Source organism: Tursiops truncatus, chromosome 2 (assembly GCF_011762595.2).
Source record: "Tursiops truncatus isolate mTurTru1 chromosome 2, mTurTru1.mat.Y, whole genome shotgun sequence".
Classification (NCBI taxonomy): Eukaryota; Metazoa; Chordata; class Mammalia; order Artiodactyla; family Delphinidae; genus Tursiops; species Tursiops truncatus.
The window spans coordinates 101,673,036-101,688,435 of NC_047035.1; the positions used below are offsets into that span (position 1 = coordinate 101,673,036).

The 15,400-nt window shown below is 46.8% G+C and overlaps 1 protein-coding gene across 3 annotated transcripts in view; it reads right to left on the minus strand.

Annotated features, from left to right (window-relative positions):
• MYO1E (myosin IE) overlaps positions 1-15,400 on the minus strand; it is a 202,769-nt gene that overhangs the window by 117,255 nt on the left and 70,114 nt on the right. Inside the window, exon 1 of one of the 3 annotated variants that reach the window (XM_033851745.2) lies at positions 2,204-2,275. The exons of 1 other annotated variant lie outside the window; for it this stretch is intronic. In XM_033851745.2, coding sequence (XP_033707636.1) covers positions 2,204-2,260 — 57 coding nt within the window. In that variant the 5' untranslated portion in view covers positions 2,261-2,275. Of the gene's footprint in view, positions 1-1,569; positions 1,600-2,203; positions 2,276-15,400 lie in introns of those variants that run through there. One more of the 3 variants, XM_033851746.2, reaches the window with a different exon arrangement.

Genomic DNA, 15,400 nt, shown 5'->3' on the forward strand with positions numbered 1-15,400 from the left:
GGTACGCGGGCCTCTCACTGTTGTGGCCTCTCCCGTTGCGGAGCACAGGCTCCGGACGCGCAGGCTCAGCGGCCATGGCTCACGGGCCCAGCCACTCCGCGGCATGTGGGATCTTCCCAGACCGGGGCACGAACCCGTGTCCCCTGCATCGGCAGGCGGACTCTCAACCACTGTGCCACCAGGGAAGCCCAGGAGTTTACTTTTGAGAGGAGTTTGGATAAAGGAGAAAAAATTTCTGAATTAGGGTATCTAGAAAGGCCACCTGCTCAAACGTCAAAACTAGGATGAGAAAAGGCAATAGGCTCTTTGAGAGAAGGGGAAGGTGGAAGGAAACAAGATAAATAACATTTTAAATTTCACTTTAAAAAACTGTTTAATGCTTTCCCTGCAGGAGACACGTGCCCTTTGAAATGGCAAAATCTAAGAAGCTCTGGGAAAGCAATTATTAAAAAACCAGCCAAGGAAGGGGCCACCATTGGAAAAGCATAGTGCGATGGGTTCAACCTCCAGAAAGGAGCCACCCTTTCTGGAAAGCTTGCCACCCAGGCTGCCTTACAGAGGGAAACGGTTTATATGATAAATTGGACTTTCTCAGAACCACACGCAGCATCAGTTCCTCAATCAGTTCCAAAATTACCTCAAACCTCACCACTCCCTATTCTTGAGGCAAAGCAGAAAGCACTGGCCACAGCATGACTCACTGGATCTCAATGGAAGAGTTGGGAGATCTCAATCTCCACCTTCTATTTCCAACCAGATAAAGATTCCTGGAGACTCCTCCCCTCCTCCACCCTCCCTGCTTTCCCAGCTTGAATACTCTTTCTGGGCACCTGCAAAAATTACTCTGCATAGAAAACTAGGGTCCTGGAGTAACTAGCCAGTAGGTGTGTGCGTTTGTTTCTTTTTTACCCCAATAAATATCTACCTACTTAAAAGAGGGCAAAAATATTATTTTCTCTTTAAAAATGTAAGCAGTTGAACAAAACAGAAGGGCTACTAATAAGCTGTTATTTAACATGTGCAAAGGACAAGAAATGTAGGGGCTCCGTGTCATAGTGTATGTGTTTGTACTGATCCACAGAAATGCCTTCTCAAGGTAACCCAAGTCCATCTTGGTGCCCAATCCAACTGTCTTTTCTCTCTCTCACTGCAGTGTGATACATTACTGTCTGTCCCATCTCAAAGGTAGTGTCTTCTTCCTAACAGCAGTTACTCCCCAGTGCAACAGGGCTCCTCGTGGAGTGCATTGATTCTCATCGTCTCAAATATCCCTCTGCACAAAAAAGTCCCCGGCTGGGTCTCCAGACTTCTATCTACAAGAGGGTAAGGAACCAATAGGATACCTGACAGTTACTATAAGCAAGGCAATGAGCCATTTGATTTGAGGCAATTGCTTTTTTGCTCTTCCAAACAACCCTATGAGAGAGGGGTTAACATTCCCATGCTACATGCAAGGAAACAGACGCCCCAAGCAGTAAGTAGCAAAGGCAAGATGCGAACCAAAGTCTCTATGATTATGAACTCATTCAAACATCACGGGTTCTTCACACTTTCTCCCTAGTGACTTACTGGATATTTCCACATGTTATGTTTAAATGGCAACAGAATGCCATTTATCTGAATTCATCACTAAAAAGACAAACAGTTGGAGGGTCCTCCGTATCCACGGGTTCTGCATCCGCGGATTCCCAACCGTACATCGCAGATAAGAAGGGCTGACTGTATTGATGCCATTTTATATAAGGGACTTGAGCATCCAGGGATTTTGGTATCCACAGCGGTCCTGGAACCAATCCCCTGTGGATACAAAGGGAAGACTATACAATTTTTGTTAATGGCCACCTTCTCTTAGCATCAAAGACTAAAACACTGGAGCTATTTTTCACCTGACATATTTCCTATAACCAATTTGGTCACAAATCTCTCTCTCTCCCCCACTTCCTCCCAGGCTATTATAGTTATATATGGGAACTCATTCAATCTTCACAATCATCTCCTATACTATGTATTATCTCTATGTTACTGATTTAAAAAAAAAAAAAAGTAAATCGCCCAAGGTCTTCTAATTGCAGTTCTTGTCTTTAGTGACCCCCACCCTTACTATGCTTTTCTCCTCCCCCTTCTCCATCCCCCCTGCCCCGCCCCCCGAAATTCAAATGCAGTAAAGGGAAGGAGGGAAAATAGCTAGGGATGCTGGGAGCACCTTAGAGCCTTTCAGGGAAGGCTGACCCGTCCTTGGCAATCCACAGAACCCACCCATAGGCAGATGAAAGCTGGGACAGGGCTGGGCTGGGCAGTTCTAGCGGAGGGTGAGAACCGGATCCGGGAAGCTGGAAATGAAACAAGGATGCATAGGCTTTCATCCCAACCCACGGAAGCTTCGAAGTTCCCCACAGTGAAAAAGAACAACTGTTTAATGTTTTTCTATAGGGGACCACAGTGTTTGATCATAGTGTGACTTTCCCAGAAGCCTTCCTTGGAACATAGCCACTGACAGAGAATAAGTGGGGAACACAGTGGGAAACGGTTATCACCTTACAACCCTAGACCAGGGTCCCCAACCCCCGGGGGGGCAGCAGACCAGTAAGGGGTCGCACAGCAGGAGGTGAGCAGCAGGTGACCGAGCGAAGCTTCATATGCTGCTCCCCATGCTTGCATTACCACCTGACCCATCTCCCCCAGCATCCCCCTCCCCAGCATCCCCCACCCCTCCCCATCCCCTCCCCCATCTCCATCCCCCTCCCCGTCCCCTCCATCCCCACCCCCCCCACCCCTACCCTTCCCCATCCTCCCCCCCCCCTTGGAAAAATTGTCTTGCACGGAAACCGGTCCCTGGTGCCAAAAAGGTTGGGGACCGCTGCCCTAGACAATGTCCTCAGAAGCTGAAAGTTGCCTTCAGACCACAAACTACTGTCCTAGAATTGTGTGGACAAGAATGGTGTTCCTGGGGCAAATAACCTGGAATTCTTTGCTTCTTCCTCCTGCCCCTGACTGGGAGGGTAGGGGCAGGATGGGCTGCCACGCCTGCTGGGAAGACGACCCGAGGGACAGAGACTTCCCCATCTGTGTGAGGAGGTACATTTTCCTCAGATGACAGAAGTCCAGTTTACCAGGCTAGCACCTCAGTGAGACTCCACTTCCTTCTTTTCTGTGGGCTTTTTGGATGGGGTAACTCATTTTAGTTTCCCCACCAAAAAATGGTAACATTTTAAACAAGTAGGGGCACTCAGCGAGGTATTTCATTTCCCAACAGTTCTTGGTAAGTGAAGCGACGCCGTACAAAGGACGGAAAATGGCTGCTAATGTGCCAGCTAAGAAATGATAATAATAATAATAACAATGATAATGATGATGATGATAAAAAGTTACTCTTAGCCCTGACAATGATTACAAATTACGAAAGAGATACTTCTCACTAGGTAAACATTGAGTGCAGACTTTCTCTGGTCCACAGTTACCTCCTAATGATGAAACAGTTGATTAAAAAGCATGGATTCACGTGCAAGTTCTAAAACGTCGGGTATGCGCACATCCACTTAACGGCCCCGGTGTACCCCTCACAATGAAGGGGTGGCACCAAGACACAGGAGTACCTCACGCTGGGGAAGAACCCGGTCACTGATTTTATTTTATTTATTTATTTATTTATTTGCGACACGCGGGCCTCTCACTGTTGTGGCCTCTCCCGTGGCGGAGCACAGGCTCCGGACGCGCAGGCTCAGCGGCCATGGCTCACGGGCCCAGCCGCTCCGCGGCATGTGGGATCTTCCCGGACTGGGGCACGAACCCGTGTCCCCTGCATCGGCAGGCAGACTCTCAACCACTGCGCCACCAGGGAAGCCCCCGGTCACTGATTTTAAAAGCAGAAGCGTCATGAACTGGTGTGTGTTTAGCAGGGTGGGGACTAGGGTGAGCAAAGGGGAGTCAGCGCACGAAAGCAGGCACTGTTGTCTCCTGAAAGCCAACCTCCACTCCCACGGAGAGGGCCCCAGGGCAGTCCTGCCCACAGCCAGGGCTCTGCACATACTCTCACTAGTGTCTCTGAGCATTTTCCTTCCTTGGTTCATCCCGGAGAGAGGAGACGACCATATACTGGGTAACTACACTTCTTCATACGTCCTTCAGACGCCCAGGAAAGGGAGGCCATCAAATGTGCTGGGTAAACACAACAGGCTCAGTGTTGGGCAGGGCCTGGGGAAGGAGTGGCCATAAACGCCCTTACCCTCTTGTAGAAAGAATACACAGCACAGTATCTTTAGAGAGTCATGTGGAAATAGGGATCAAAACTTCAGTCACCAGGGCTTCCCTGGTGGCACAGTGGTTGAGAGTCCGCCTGCCGATGCAGGGGACACGGGTTTGTGCCCCGGTCCGGGGAGATCGCACATGCCGCGGAGCGGCTGGACCCATGAGCCATGGCCACTGAGCCTGCGCATCCGGAGCCTGTGCTCCGCAACGGGAGAGGCCACAAGTGAGAGGCCCGTGTACCGCAAAAAAAAAAAAAACAAAACACACTTCAGTCACAGGACTTCCCTGGTGGTCCAGTGGTTAAGACTCCGAGCTCCCAAGGCAGGGGGCCCAGGTTTGATTCCTGTTCAGGGAACTAGATCCCACATGCTGCAACTACGACCCTGCACAGCCAAATAAATAAATAAATAAATATTAAAAAAAAAAAAAAAAGAACTTCAGTCACACAGACCAATATGTAAACTGTTAACTAAACTAAATAAAAATAAAATGCATACCCTCCTTGATCCAGCCATTTTATTTTTAGGAATTTACCTCAAGATCTACCAAGGATGCCAAGATGTATGTAGAAGGTTGCTCACTGTAACAAAGTCTGTAATGAGGAAAACTGGACATATGGATTAGAGACCGATTAGAACATGGCACTCCCTGCAGGTGTTCCACACGGTCATTGAAAGCAATCTGCCTGTGCTGACTTGGAAGATCTTCAAGATCCCCAGTTTCATGAAAATAGCAGTCAATACGTGGATTTAGTATTCAAGGACTGCTCTTGCCTAAACTTTTTAAAACATATGTGCTGGGACTTCCCTGGCGGTCCAGTGGTTAAGACTTTGCCTTCCAATGCAGGGGGTGCGGGTTCGATCCCTGGTTGGGGAGCTAAGATCCCACATGCCTCGCGGCCAAAAAACCAAAACATAAAACAGAAGCAATATTGTAATAAATTCAATAAAAGACTTTAAAAAAAAAAAGGACATCAAAAAAAATCTTTAGGGCTTCCCTGGTGGCACAGTGGTTGAGAATCTGCCTGCCAATGCAGGGGACACGGGTTTGAGCCCTGGTCCAGGAAGATCCCACGTGCCGTGGAGCAACTAAGCCTGCGCACCACAACTACTGAGCCTGTGCTCTAGAGCCCGCGAGCCGCAACTACTGAGCCCACATGCCACAACTACTGAAGCCCGCCCGCCTAGAGCTCACGCTCCGCAGCAAGAGAAGCCACCGTAGTGAGAAGCCCAAGCACCGCAATAGAGAGTAGGCCCCGCTCGCCACAACTAGAGAAAGCAACGAAGACCCAAAGCAGCCAAAAATAAATAAATAAATTTTATTAAAAAAAAAAAAACTTTAAAAAAATTTAAAAAATAAAAGACGTGTTATAATTGTTTTCTTGAAAGATACACAAGGTTCCATTGGGGAGAAGGCCTGGGGTTTGGGGAGAAAGGTGACTTTTACTCTCCATTTTAAACTTTGCTGCACAGTTTACTTTTTTATTGCTGTTTTAAACCATATGAATGTGTTAGAAAAATTTAAAAATAAACAGAAATGTTGAATATGATGCCAATACTATCAAGCATTTTCTGGGGGTGATGATTTCCGGAAAACCTGGGACTCAAATGTCCTCAATGTTGTAAGCGTATCACCGCAAAAGGCAGATAGACCATATTCTTATTGTCAACAATGGACAATGGGCAATGCTCTGGCCTGACGAGCTGAGCTTGTTTTTTAATGGGATTTTCTGTCCCAGTGAGTCATAACAGGAAAGGCTTGGAACTATCTGTTAGACGTTCATCTTTTAATCGACAGTCTGGGTATTCTACCTTTCGCAGTTCTGCTGTTTGCCTGGAATGAAACACTTCCATTGCAAACGATGGGGAAAAAAAAAAAAAATCAACCATAAATATTTGTTTGTCTATGTGCCAGGCATAGTAAGCCAGCATTGGGCTTGCAATGTGTTTCAACTTTATGGAACTTAGACCCCCCGCTATTTTGGTGGTATGAAGATGGATGCCTGAAGCAAGCATTTGTGGGTGCTGAACTGCAGTGAACAGAGTGCAAGGAAGGGGTGTTTCTGGAAGAGGTGGAGGGTAGGAGTGGGAGTGGGCAGTCAGGAGCCCACAAACACCCCTATTCCCCTCAACCTTTAAGGTAAATGGAACTGACTTTTACTGAAACCATAAATATACACCGAAGCTTTACATCTCATTGAATTCTCACAACACCTGCAAGACATGAATATTACAATTGCAGTGTCACTATTTTACAAACGGGTAAAGTGAGGCCTGGGATTATACTGTACCAAGTTGCCTCTGCTCGGAGGGGCTGGGGATGGAAAAGTACATGGGGGGCTGGCACACGAAGTAGGAGCACAGGAGGCTCAGTGAATGTAGAGGATGCGTTTATTGGTCTCAGTCACGTAGGTACATATGACCTGATCAAAAGTTGAATATTTGTGTAGCATTTCCATATACATGGCCTCAGTTAATCCCTGGGACAAAGGGCCAGCGCCGAGACTTGTCATCAGGACTTCTGGCTTTCTTTTCTTTGCTCTTTCTGCTACAGCACAGCTCACTTCCAATACCATTATCAAGGCCAAGTGTAGACACTGGCTCCAGGATCACTAGATCCAGTGGTTTCTAAGCCAGGGTTGGCTAGAGTCACCCTTCCTGGAAGTGACTAGAGCAAACCTAATTTATCATCTAAACAGAGACACTCTGTGTGCAGAAGGGGATGTTGTGAATAATAAAGCTGGAACAAGAGGCATCAACTGGGACTGTCTCAGGCCACATGGTTGTATCTGTGACCAGCTTGATCCCAGAAAAGTTATGGGCAGCTCTCAAAGACCAGCCCTCCCAGCAAGATCCTCAGGGTCTCCCACAAATCACTCAGCTTCTCTGAGGCTCTCGGGGCTTCTCAGCAGCCTGCTCAGGAGAAGGAGGTTCCTGACATTACATTGCCCCCAGGGGACAATCATACCAACCCCCAATCCCTCTAGGGGTAGAGTTGGTTTTACATGATGACATGATGACATGATCTGGGGGCAAAGTGTGGATGGTACACACCAGGCTGGCAACACTGGCTGGACTAATTGACTGGGGGAAGGAAAAAAGGTTTGGGGGAAAAAAAAAAAAAAAACCAAGAGATGGTCAGGAGCCCAAATTTGGTTTTAATTGCATATGTGATATTATTTATATAAAACGATATCTCTATGTGACAATACAGTTGTTAAAATGATGCAGTTATTTATCTAAGTGTACTTTCTGTATGGTTTTATTTCTCTGCTGAGTAAATATTTATAAAATGCGCACACACATATACAGTTCTTTTCAGTGAAAAAGAAATTAGATCAAATACTTTGTACAATGAAATATATGTATAAATGACATTTTTCCCATATTCTCTTGTTATTCCATGTCAGCTTTGTTCACCCCAGTTTGCAGCTATAGTAAACTCTTCTTTAAATAACAAAGGGCCCCTAGCAGGAAAAGAAACTCCCTTTCTTTCACTTACTCTGACTGAAATGTGGCTCCCAAAAGGGTGGCTTTTTTATATCAATGAACAGTTCGAAGCTAAGATGTTATAAATGAACAGTTAACATACTCCATCAATTCTAAGATGCATTTTTTTCATACTTCTAACAATGTGAAACTAGGACATGTCTCACAACCAATGTTGTGTCACAGCTTAACTCATAACCAGTAGCATCTTAGGCTTGATAAATTGTGGCATGAAACACTTCCAAAGAGCCAGGCCCCCCTTCCACGCACTTTACAAATGTGAAGTCACTGGTTTAATATCATCAAAGATATTATAAAGCTTCAGTTATTCTGGAAGCATTGCACCATGTATTAATGTCACTTCACGAACTGTACAGTGGTTTTACTGGTGAGGTTGATGATTGCCCAGTTCTGGAGGCTTTGCTGTGATCATTTTTGTAGCTGTTGCTTCCACGCCCCCGTCCCAAACAGGATGAGGGTGAGTGTCCTGGCTGACAAGCAGCTCCCATCAAGCTGCCCACACCAGACCACAAGTTTGCAAAGCAAGGTAATCTCCTCTTCGATCTGTAAAGGCATGTTCCATTTGGACGTCTTTCAATCTAAAAATTCCTTCAGTATTAAGACCATTGAAGCAGGAGACCCCCTTCCCTCACTGCTGCCGCACAGGTGATACGTCCTCCCCAGTGGATTACACTGAGCTCTGGCCTTCATTTGCATACACTATACTCCCATGTTTCCTAAACCTCATTTTCAACAACTTTTACAACTCTTCTATATCCAAGTTGCACCATCCCTATGCGTCACATTTTTATATAAACTGTCCTTTTTAATTTGGCTAAAGCCTAAACAACTATCTCCATAAAATCACCAGTTTTATTTCTTCAGTGTGTTAAATAATGAAGATAGGGCTTCCCTGGTGGCGCAGTGGTTAAGAATCTGCCTGCCAATGCAGGAGACGTGGGTTTGAGCCCTGTTCCGGTAAGATCCCACGTGCCACGGAGCAATTAGGCCCATGCGCCACAACTACTGAGCCTGAGCTCTAGAGCCCACGAGCCACAACTACTGAAGCCCATACACCTAGAGCCTGTGCTCCGCAACAAGAGAAGCCACCGCAGTGAGAGGTCCGCGCACCGCAATGAAGAGTAGCCCCCCGCTCGCTGCAACTAGAGAAAGCCCGAGCACAGCAACAAAGACCCAAAGCAGCCAAAAATAAAATGAATAAATAAATTTATTTAAAAAAAAATAATAATGAAGATAAACGATTTAAAGTACACGACATGGTGTCAGACACACTGACCTTACCGTGCACCTTGCTGCCATATCCCACACGTGGGGACCCGCTACCCCTCTCTACTGGGCCCATTTCCACCAATTTCAAGTCTAGTCGTAGAGAATTTAAATGACTTCTATTTCCCAGACGTATTTTTCTCTGCCGTGGAAAAAACTCACCTGGCAAGACTAGATCCCCCTTTCGGTAGCAGATGAGAGGCTAGGTTTCGTTTTCACAAGTAGAAAGTACTCTGAATTCATGTCCCAAATCCCCTGCACTTTCCATCAGGGGTCCCCAGGGCCCTCCCTCTAGTCCTCTTGCCTCAGAAAACAGCCACACGTGGGACATTTTATCGGTCCCCTGGGTGAGGGCTTGTCCTGAGGCTGACGAGGAAACTCTCTCTTGGGCACCTGCAATTTATTCTTTCTCTCTAGGGAAGCACTTTCTGCAAGTATTATCAGCCCTGTTCTATCGTTCTTCCTCTCAATCTTTAGGAAATCTAGGGTAGTGGCTCTCTCCCCAGGGGAGAATATTCTTCTTGTACAACAGCTAATTCTCATTACATACCAGCAGTGTTTGCAACAGTTTTTTTTTTTTTTTTTTTTGCGGTGCGCGGGCCTCTCACTGCTGTGGCCTCTCCCATTGAGGAGCACAGGCTCCGGACGCGCAGGCTCAGCGGCCATGGCTCACGGGTCCGCGGCATGTGGGATCTCCCCGGACCGGGGCACAAACCCGTGTCCCCTGCATCGGCAGGCGGACTCTCAACCACTGCGCCACCAGGGAAGCCCTGTTCGCAACATTTTATACATGAAAATTTGTTTAATCCTCACAACCTTACCAGGCAGGAAAAATGAAGCACAGAGAAGTTAACTAACTTGCCCAACCCCAGAAGCTGGGCTTCAAATTGAGGCCGATTGGCTCTCAAATCTTTGCACTTAATCATTATACCCATTGCGTCTTGTGATAAGCAAGTGGATGTGGGAAACAGCAATAATGCTAGAGATAATAGTAATTGCTTTATTGCATGTTTAGTAATTGCCACGTATCAACTTTTTTTATCCGCACAACAGCGTGAAGCAGATACTTTTATTATTGGTACATAGGGTACCGTGTGCAAAGCCCAGCATCTAGGAGCCCACAGAGCAAGCAGTCTGGCCCTACATGGCCTTGGGAGCACATCTACTCCCTGCCGAGTCCCCAGCCTGCAGGGCAGTGTCTGGCCCACGGTCGTGGCTCAATCAGTACTGGTTGGGCCGATGAATTCCCAGTGGCTTTGGCTCATCTCAGAACCAGGTGTATGTCACTGTGACAGCTGTCAGTGGGGTAAATGGGGGTCCTGGGCCCAGAGTCTGCCCCAAGGAAAAAAAGAAGTTTCTAAAGCTTTCCTAATGCCCCCAGCCCAGAAGATCAAACGGAAGAGATGTTGCCCTGAAAGACAATTCTCCTTCTCTTCACTGTCCACTGTCAGACAGGTAAGGAAAACAGGCTAATTTTGACCACAGGGTGAGGACATTTCAAGCTACAAGATAAAATGAATCAAATGGTTGAAATCCCATTATATGACAAATGCTCATTTTACTTCTGCCTCTATTTATATTTTAATCAAACAAATGACGAAGAGTCACACTAACGTCAGCCTCTGTCTTTTCAGCTGCAGCTCTGCTAGTTTGACAACATGTCAAGCATTTATCAGTCCCTTCAGGGACCTCCCTGTCGTCACTCCTGTTTTCAAGTACAAAGGTTGGGGAACACCATTCTTCTTGCTAATCCAGCAGTTTATTACAATCAACAGACTTGGGTTCAAGTATAAGCTCTGTGACCTTGGCAAGGTCAGTTTCATGGAATTTAATTCTTCACAATTCAGGTAGTCTATTAAATTTATATGTAAATGTGATTTAGTTTTTTGCACCTCTACTGACAGGACTTTCATGAATAGATTCATAAACCAAGAAAACAAAATCCTATCAGACTATGTGTCATAATTTTTGGTTTGAAAAGTATAGTCCCTGAAGCAATGGTAGCTGTTCAGTAAATTTTTTTAATTGAATTAAGAAGCCAAAGTAATGATGCAGACCAGCTGGAAACACCGGGACTGATGGTTCTTATTCATGTTATTAACTGAAATGGAAAGAGAAACAGGGAGATAATAGAGCAATTCCTTGCCACTTAAAATGAACTATTCCTCTGTACTATGGAAGAAATTCTAATTTAAACACCGTTCTGTGGAAAAGAAAAATATGTAAAGACTTAGCAGACTGCAGCAGAATTGATATCAACCTAATTAAAAAGTCTTCCAGGACTATCATTCACAGCATCTTCCTGCACTGATTACAAAACGTGTATTATTTATGTCACGCAAAATGTTGGAGGTATGACAACACAAGAGAATCAACTCATTTGATGTTTTTTTAAGTTTAATTTTACTTTTTCTGAAAAATGAACTGTTTGGGCATATCTGAAGGAGAAAACTCAGGATGTGTGCTTCAGAATGTGATAGGTGGGGATAAGGGAGTGTGATCAGGGGTCTGATCAGGGGTGTCTTGGGGGAACGGGCAGCCTTTGTCGTGGATTAGCCATGGGGGATACTAAGTCCAGGATAGAAGCCGAGTGCAGGGGCGAGGGGCGTCCCCCAAGCACCACAGTCACTAGCCAACGACGAACAAAGAAATACAGAACTGAGAAATGCCTTCAGCACCTTCCCCTGGTTTGGGCATGGGCACAGCTAGACTCTTTGCTTGCTTGATCTGGCCTGAGCTGCAGCACAGTGACGCCACGTTCCTCTAGGGGCAAAATGCAGCCATAAGGCGTTTGTCCAGGAGCTTTTAGGGTACAAACCAGACATGTTCACCAGATCCAGAGAGATCTGGGGCCACAGAGAGGCTGGCTGTCAGGGAGGCAGAGAGGAGGGTTCTGTGGGCACATCTCAGGGGGAGAAGCCACCAGAGCACCCCTAAGTGGCACTGAGGGTCGGTGTCCCCAAGAGTCCTGCAGGCTCAGGACAGCTCCACGTGCGAAGATAAACACTGGGTCCAACCTCTCACCCCTTTTATCACCTGGTGGAGGACACAGGACCCACCGAGCCATTTCTTCTCATGACCCAAACCTTCACACTTCAGCAAGTATGTCTCCTGTTATCAGCTTCTCTCTCAGAAACCACAGCTGAACTGCGGAAGGCCAGTACCAACTAAAAAGGAAGCCTGAGGCTTCCCTGGTGGTGCAGTGGTTGAGAGTCCGCCTGCCGATGCAGGGGACGCGGGTTCATGCCCCGGTCCGGGAAGATCCCACGTGCCGCGGAGCGGCTTGGCCCGTGAGCCATGGCCGCTGAGCCTGCGTGTCTGGAGCCTGTGCGTCCGGAGCCTGTGCTCCACAACGGGAGAGCCCAGAGCAGTGAGAGGTCCGCGTATTGTAAGTAAGTAAGTAAAGTAAGTAAGTAAGTAAGTAAGTAAGTAAGTAAATAAATAAATAAATAAATAAATAAAATAAAAAGGAAGCCTGTCATGAACTACAGTAAGGACCACTTGAGTCACGGACTGATGCCTTACAGGCAAAAAAGGGAAGGGGTTGAAACAAACTACAAAGGAAGAGGGGTAAGGAAGGGGCATAATACTTCTACGTTTACATTCTGAATCCGAACATGTTATAGCTGGAAGGGGCCTTGCCTATTCATCAACCAGTCCAAAGCTCTTACTGTACAGATGCGGAGTCTGAGGCCCAGAGAAGCTGTACGTGTCCATGGTGCAAGCTACTTGGCAGCAGAACCAGGACTAGAACTCGAGTTTTCCAGCTCCCAGTCCAGCCCTGGGTGGCCCTCTACCGCCAGCCCCTCCCCAGCAAGCCTGTATGTAGCAAAGGTTTTGATCACCCACAAAAGTTCTGGGAAAAACAATCAAATGAGTCTAGGCATTTAAATATTTTAAATTATTCAAATAAACATTATCATTTGTGAACCACGACCTTCTGGCAATCAGACTGCATAAAGGCACTGGTGTCCATCCAAATAGTAAATATTTGAAGAGCTTAATTTCTCCCTAGGTTTTAATAGTAAGATAAATGTAGGGCTTCCCTGGCGGCGCAGTGGTTGAGAATCTGCCTGCCAATGCAGGGGACACGGGTTCGAGCCCTGGTCTGGGAAGATCCCACATGCCGCAGAGCAACTAGGCCCGTGAGCTACAACTACTGAGCCTGCGTGTCTGGAGCCTGTGCTCCGCAACAAGGGAGGCCGTGACAGTGAGAGGCTCGCGCACCGCGATGAAGAGTGGCCCCCGCTCGCCGCAACTAGAGAAAGCCCTCGCACAGAAACTAAGACCCAACACAGATAAAAATAAATAAATAAATAAATAAATTACATTAAAAAAAAAAGATAAATGTAAATAGAAGTTTTAATATCTGCTTTCTAGTGGGTTATCTTGTATGCAAAGGTGCATGGAGTCGGCACTTTGGGGACCACTTTCCTAATACCCCTTGCCTTCTACCCAAGATACAGGCCTCTGTTTAAGGAGGAAAGAAAAGTCAAAGCATTGGCTTAAAAATCGGAAACAAGTGGGTAAAGGAGAAAGGCAATCTCCAGAAAACGTGGGGAAATGCCTACAGAAATTGGAAAGCTGTAATCTAACTAGAGATCTCTGTAGAATTCCATGTGCTCCTTCCAGTAGTAACTTTCGTCTGCCAGAATCACTAAAATTGAAAACAAAACACAAGTTAACCATATCTGATGTGATTATGAGGCCAGGGTGGGTCACACCAGCTTAAAGTTCACAACTCCATAGAAAATCCAAGAAAAGTTTCTGTGATTGTTACCCACTGCTCATTGTGTTCTGTGAAATATAGTACAGCATCAAAAAGGCAACCCACGTCACCTAGAGGTGTGGCCCACAGTGGTCAGGGAACAAGGAACGAGCACTGCTTCTCCTGACACCTACTATGTGCCAAGCACTCTGTTAGGTGCTTTGTTTCATTTGTTTTAAAAGGAATTGTAGAATTGGGGAGGTACCATGATCCCCGTGTAACAGATGAAAAACTTGGCCAAAGAGAGTCATGGAGTCCAGATCTGTACTGGTGGGTTTGGAAACCCACAGCACCTTCCGTGAAGGCCATGGAAGACAAACAAAATGGACTCCCCACTCTGTGAAAGTGGGTCAAGGGAGCCGTTCTCTGATAGCAAGGTTCCAAATGCAGTGCCTGGAACTGCCTTTCAGGTCCCAGGTGGCAAGATGGATGAAGTATTAACCTCGGCTCGGCAACAGAGATTGCTGCTCTCAACAGGGGCGGTTTAGGCACAGGTAGGATTGACTCCTGCGAAGATAATGGGTGTCGTGAGAGGCCTCAGTGAAGTGGAGAGGCCAAAGGGTTGGAGCCACCCTGTGACACTGGGCCTCTGCCTTCAAAGGACTCAACGGCCAATTTCAAGGCCAGAGCCCCACACCCTGGTCTTCAGTAAGGGCAGGCTTCTCATTCAAAATTCTTTTGGGACCAGATAGATGATGGTTTTCCTTTGTGGCAAAGGTGCCTCTCAACACAATAAAGACACTCAGGTTAAAAATAACCTCACAGGGCTTCCCTGGTGGCGCAGTGGTTGAGAGTCTGCCTGCCGATGCAGGGGACATGGGTTCATGCCCCGGTCAGGGAGGATCCCACATGCCGCGGAGCGGGCTCGCTGAGCCTATGCTCTGCGATGGGAGAGGCCACAACAGTGAGAGGCCCACGTACTGCAAAAAAAATAATAATAACCTCACAGAAATTCTCGCTCAGCCAAAATGATCCCAGCTAGGGATCCGCTGGAGGAACCTGTTACAGAGCTTCCAAAGCCAAACCACAGCCGCTCCCAGCCCTGCAAAGAGCGGGTAACAAACTCTGGTCTTCCTTGTACTAGGGACGGGAATGAGCGTCAAGAGGGCTGGAATTGACACACAAATGATCCCAAAGCAGTAATAACAGAAATCACTTTATGCAAGAACCGAGACAAACCGAGGCTGCTCTCAGTGTTAGGTAGAGAAGAGTGTGCCCACCCAGTTAGATAGAAAACAGCGTGCTCACTTTGGGGCAGGACAGTGAATAGAAAATCAATGTCAACATCACTGCCTCACAAAGAGGGCTGTGCTCAAAACCTGCCAGCAAGACCACAAGTGGATTTGCAAAAACATTTGCATGGCTTCTGGTTGCAGAAATGCTGCAAGGATTCGTGCTACAGTCTGCTCCCAAGTGCACAGAAGTTCCTTTCTACCCGAACCCTGAGACCCAAAATATGAGGAAACGTAGCGCCAGCAGTTCTAATGTTCTCCCTGGCTGTGACCCCTTCTCTTCCTGGGAGTTGGGCCAAAAGCACAGTATTACTTACTGATCAAATAACCAACACCCAAAGATACCTGGGAGTGACCACGCATCAATTAAGGTTCACTGG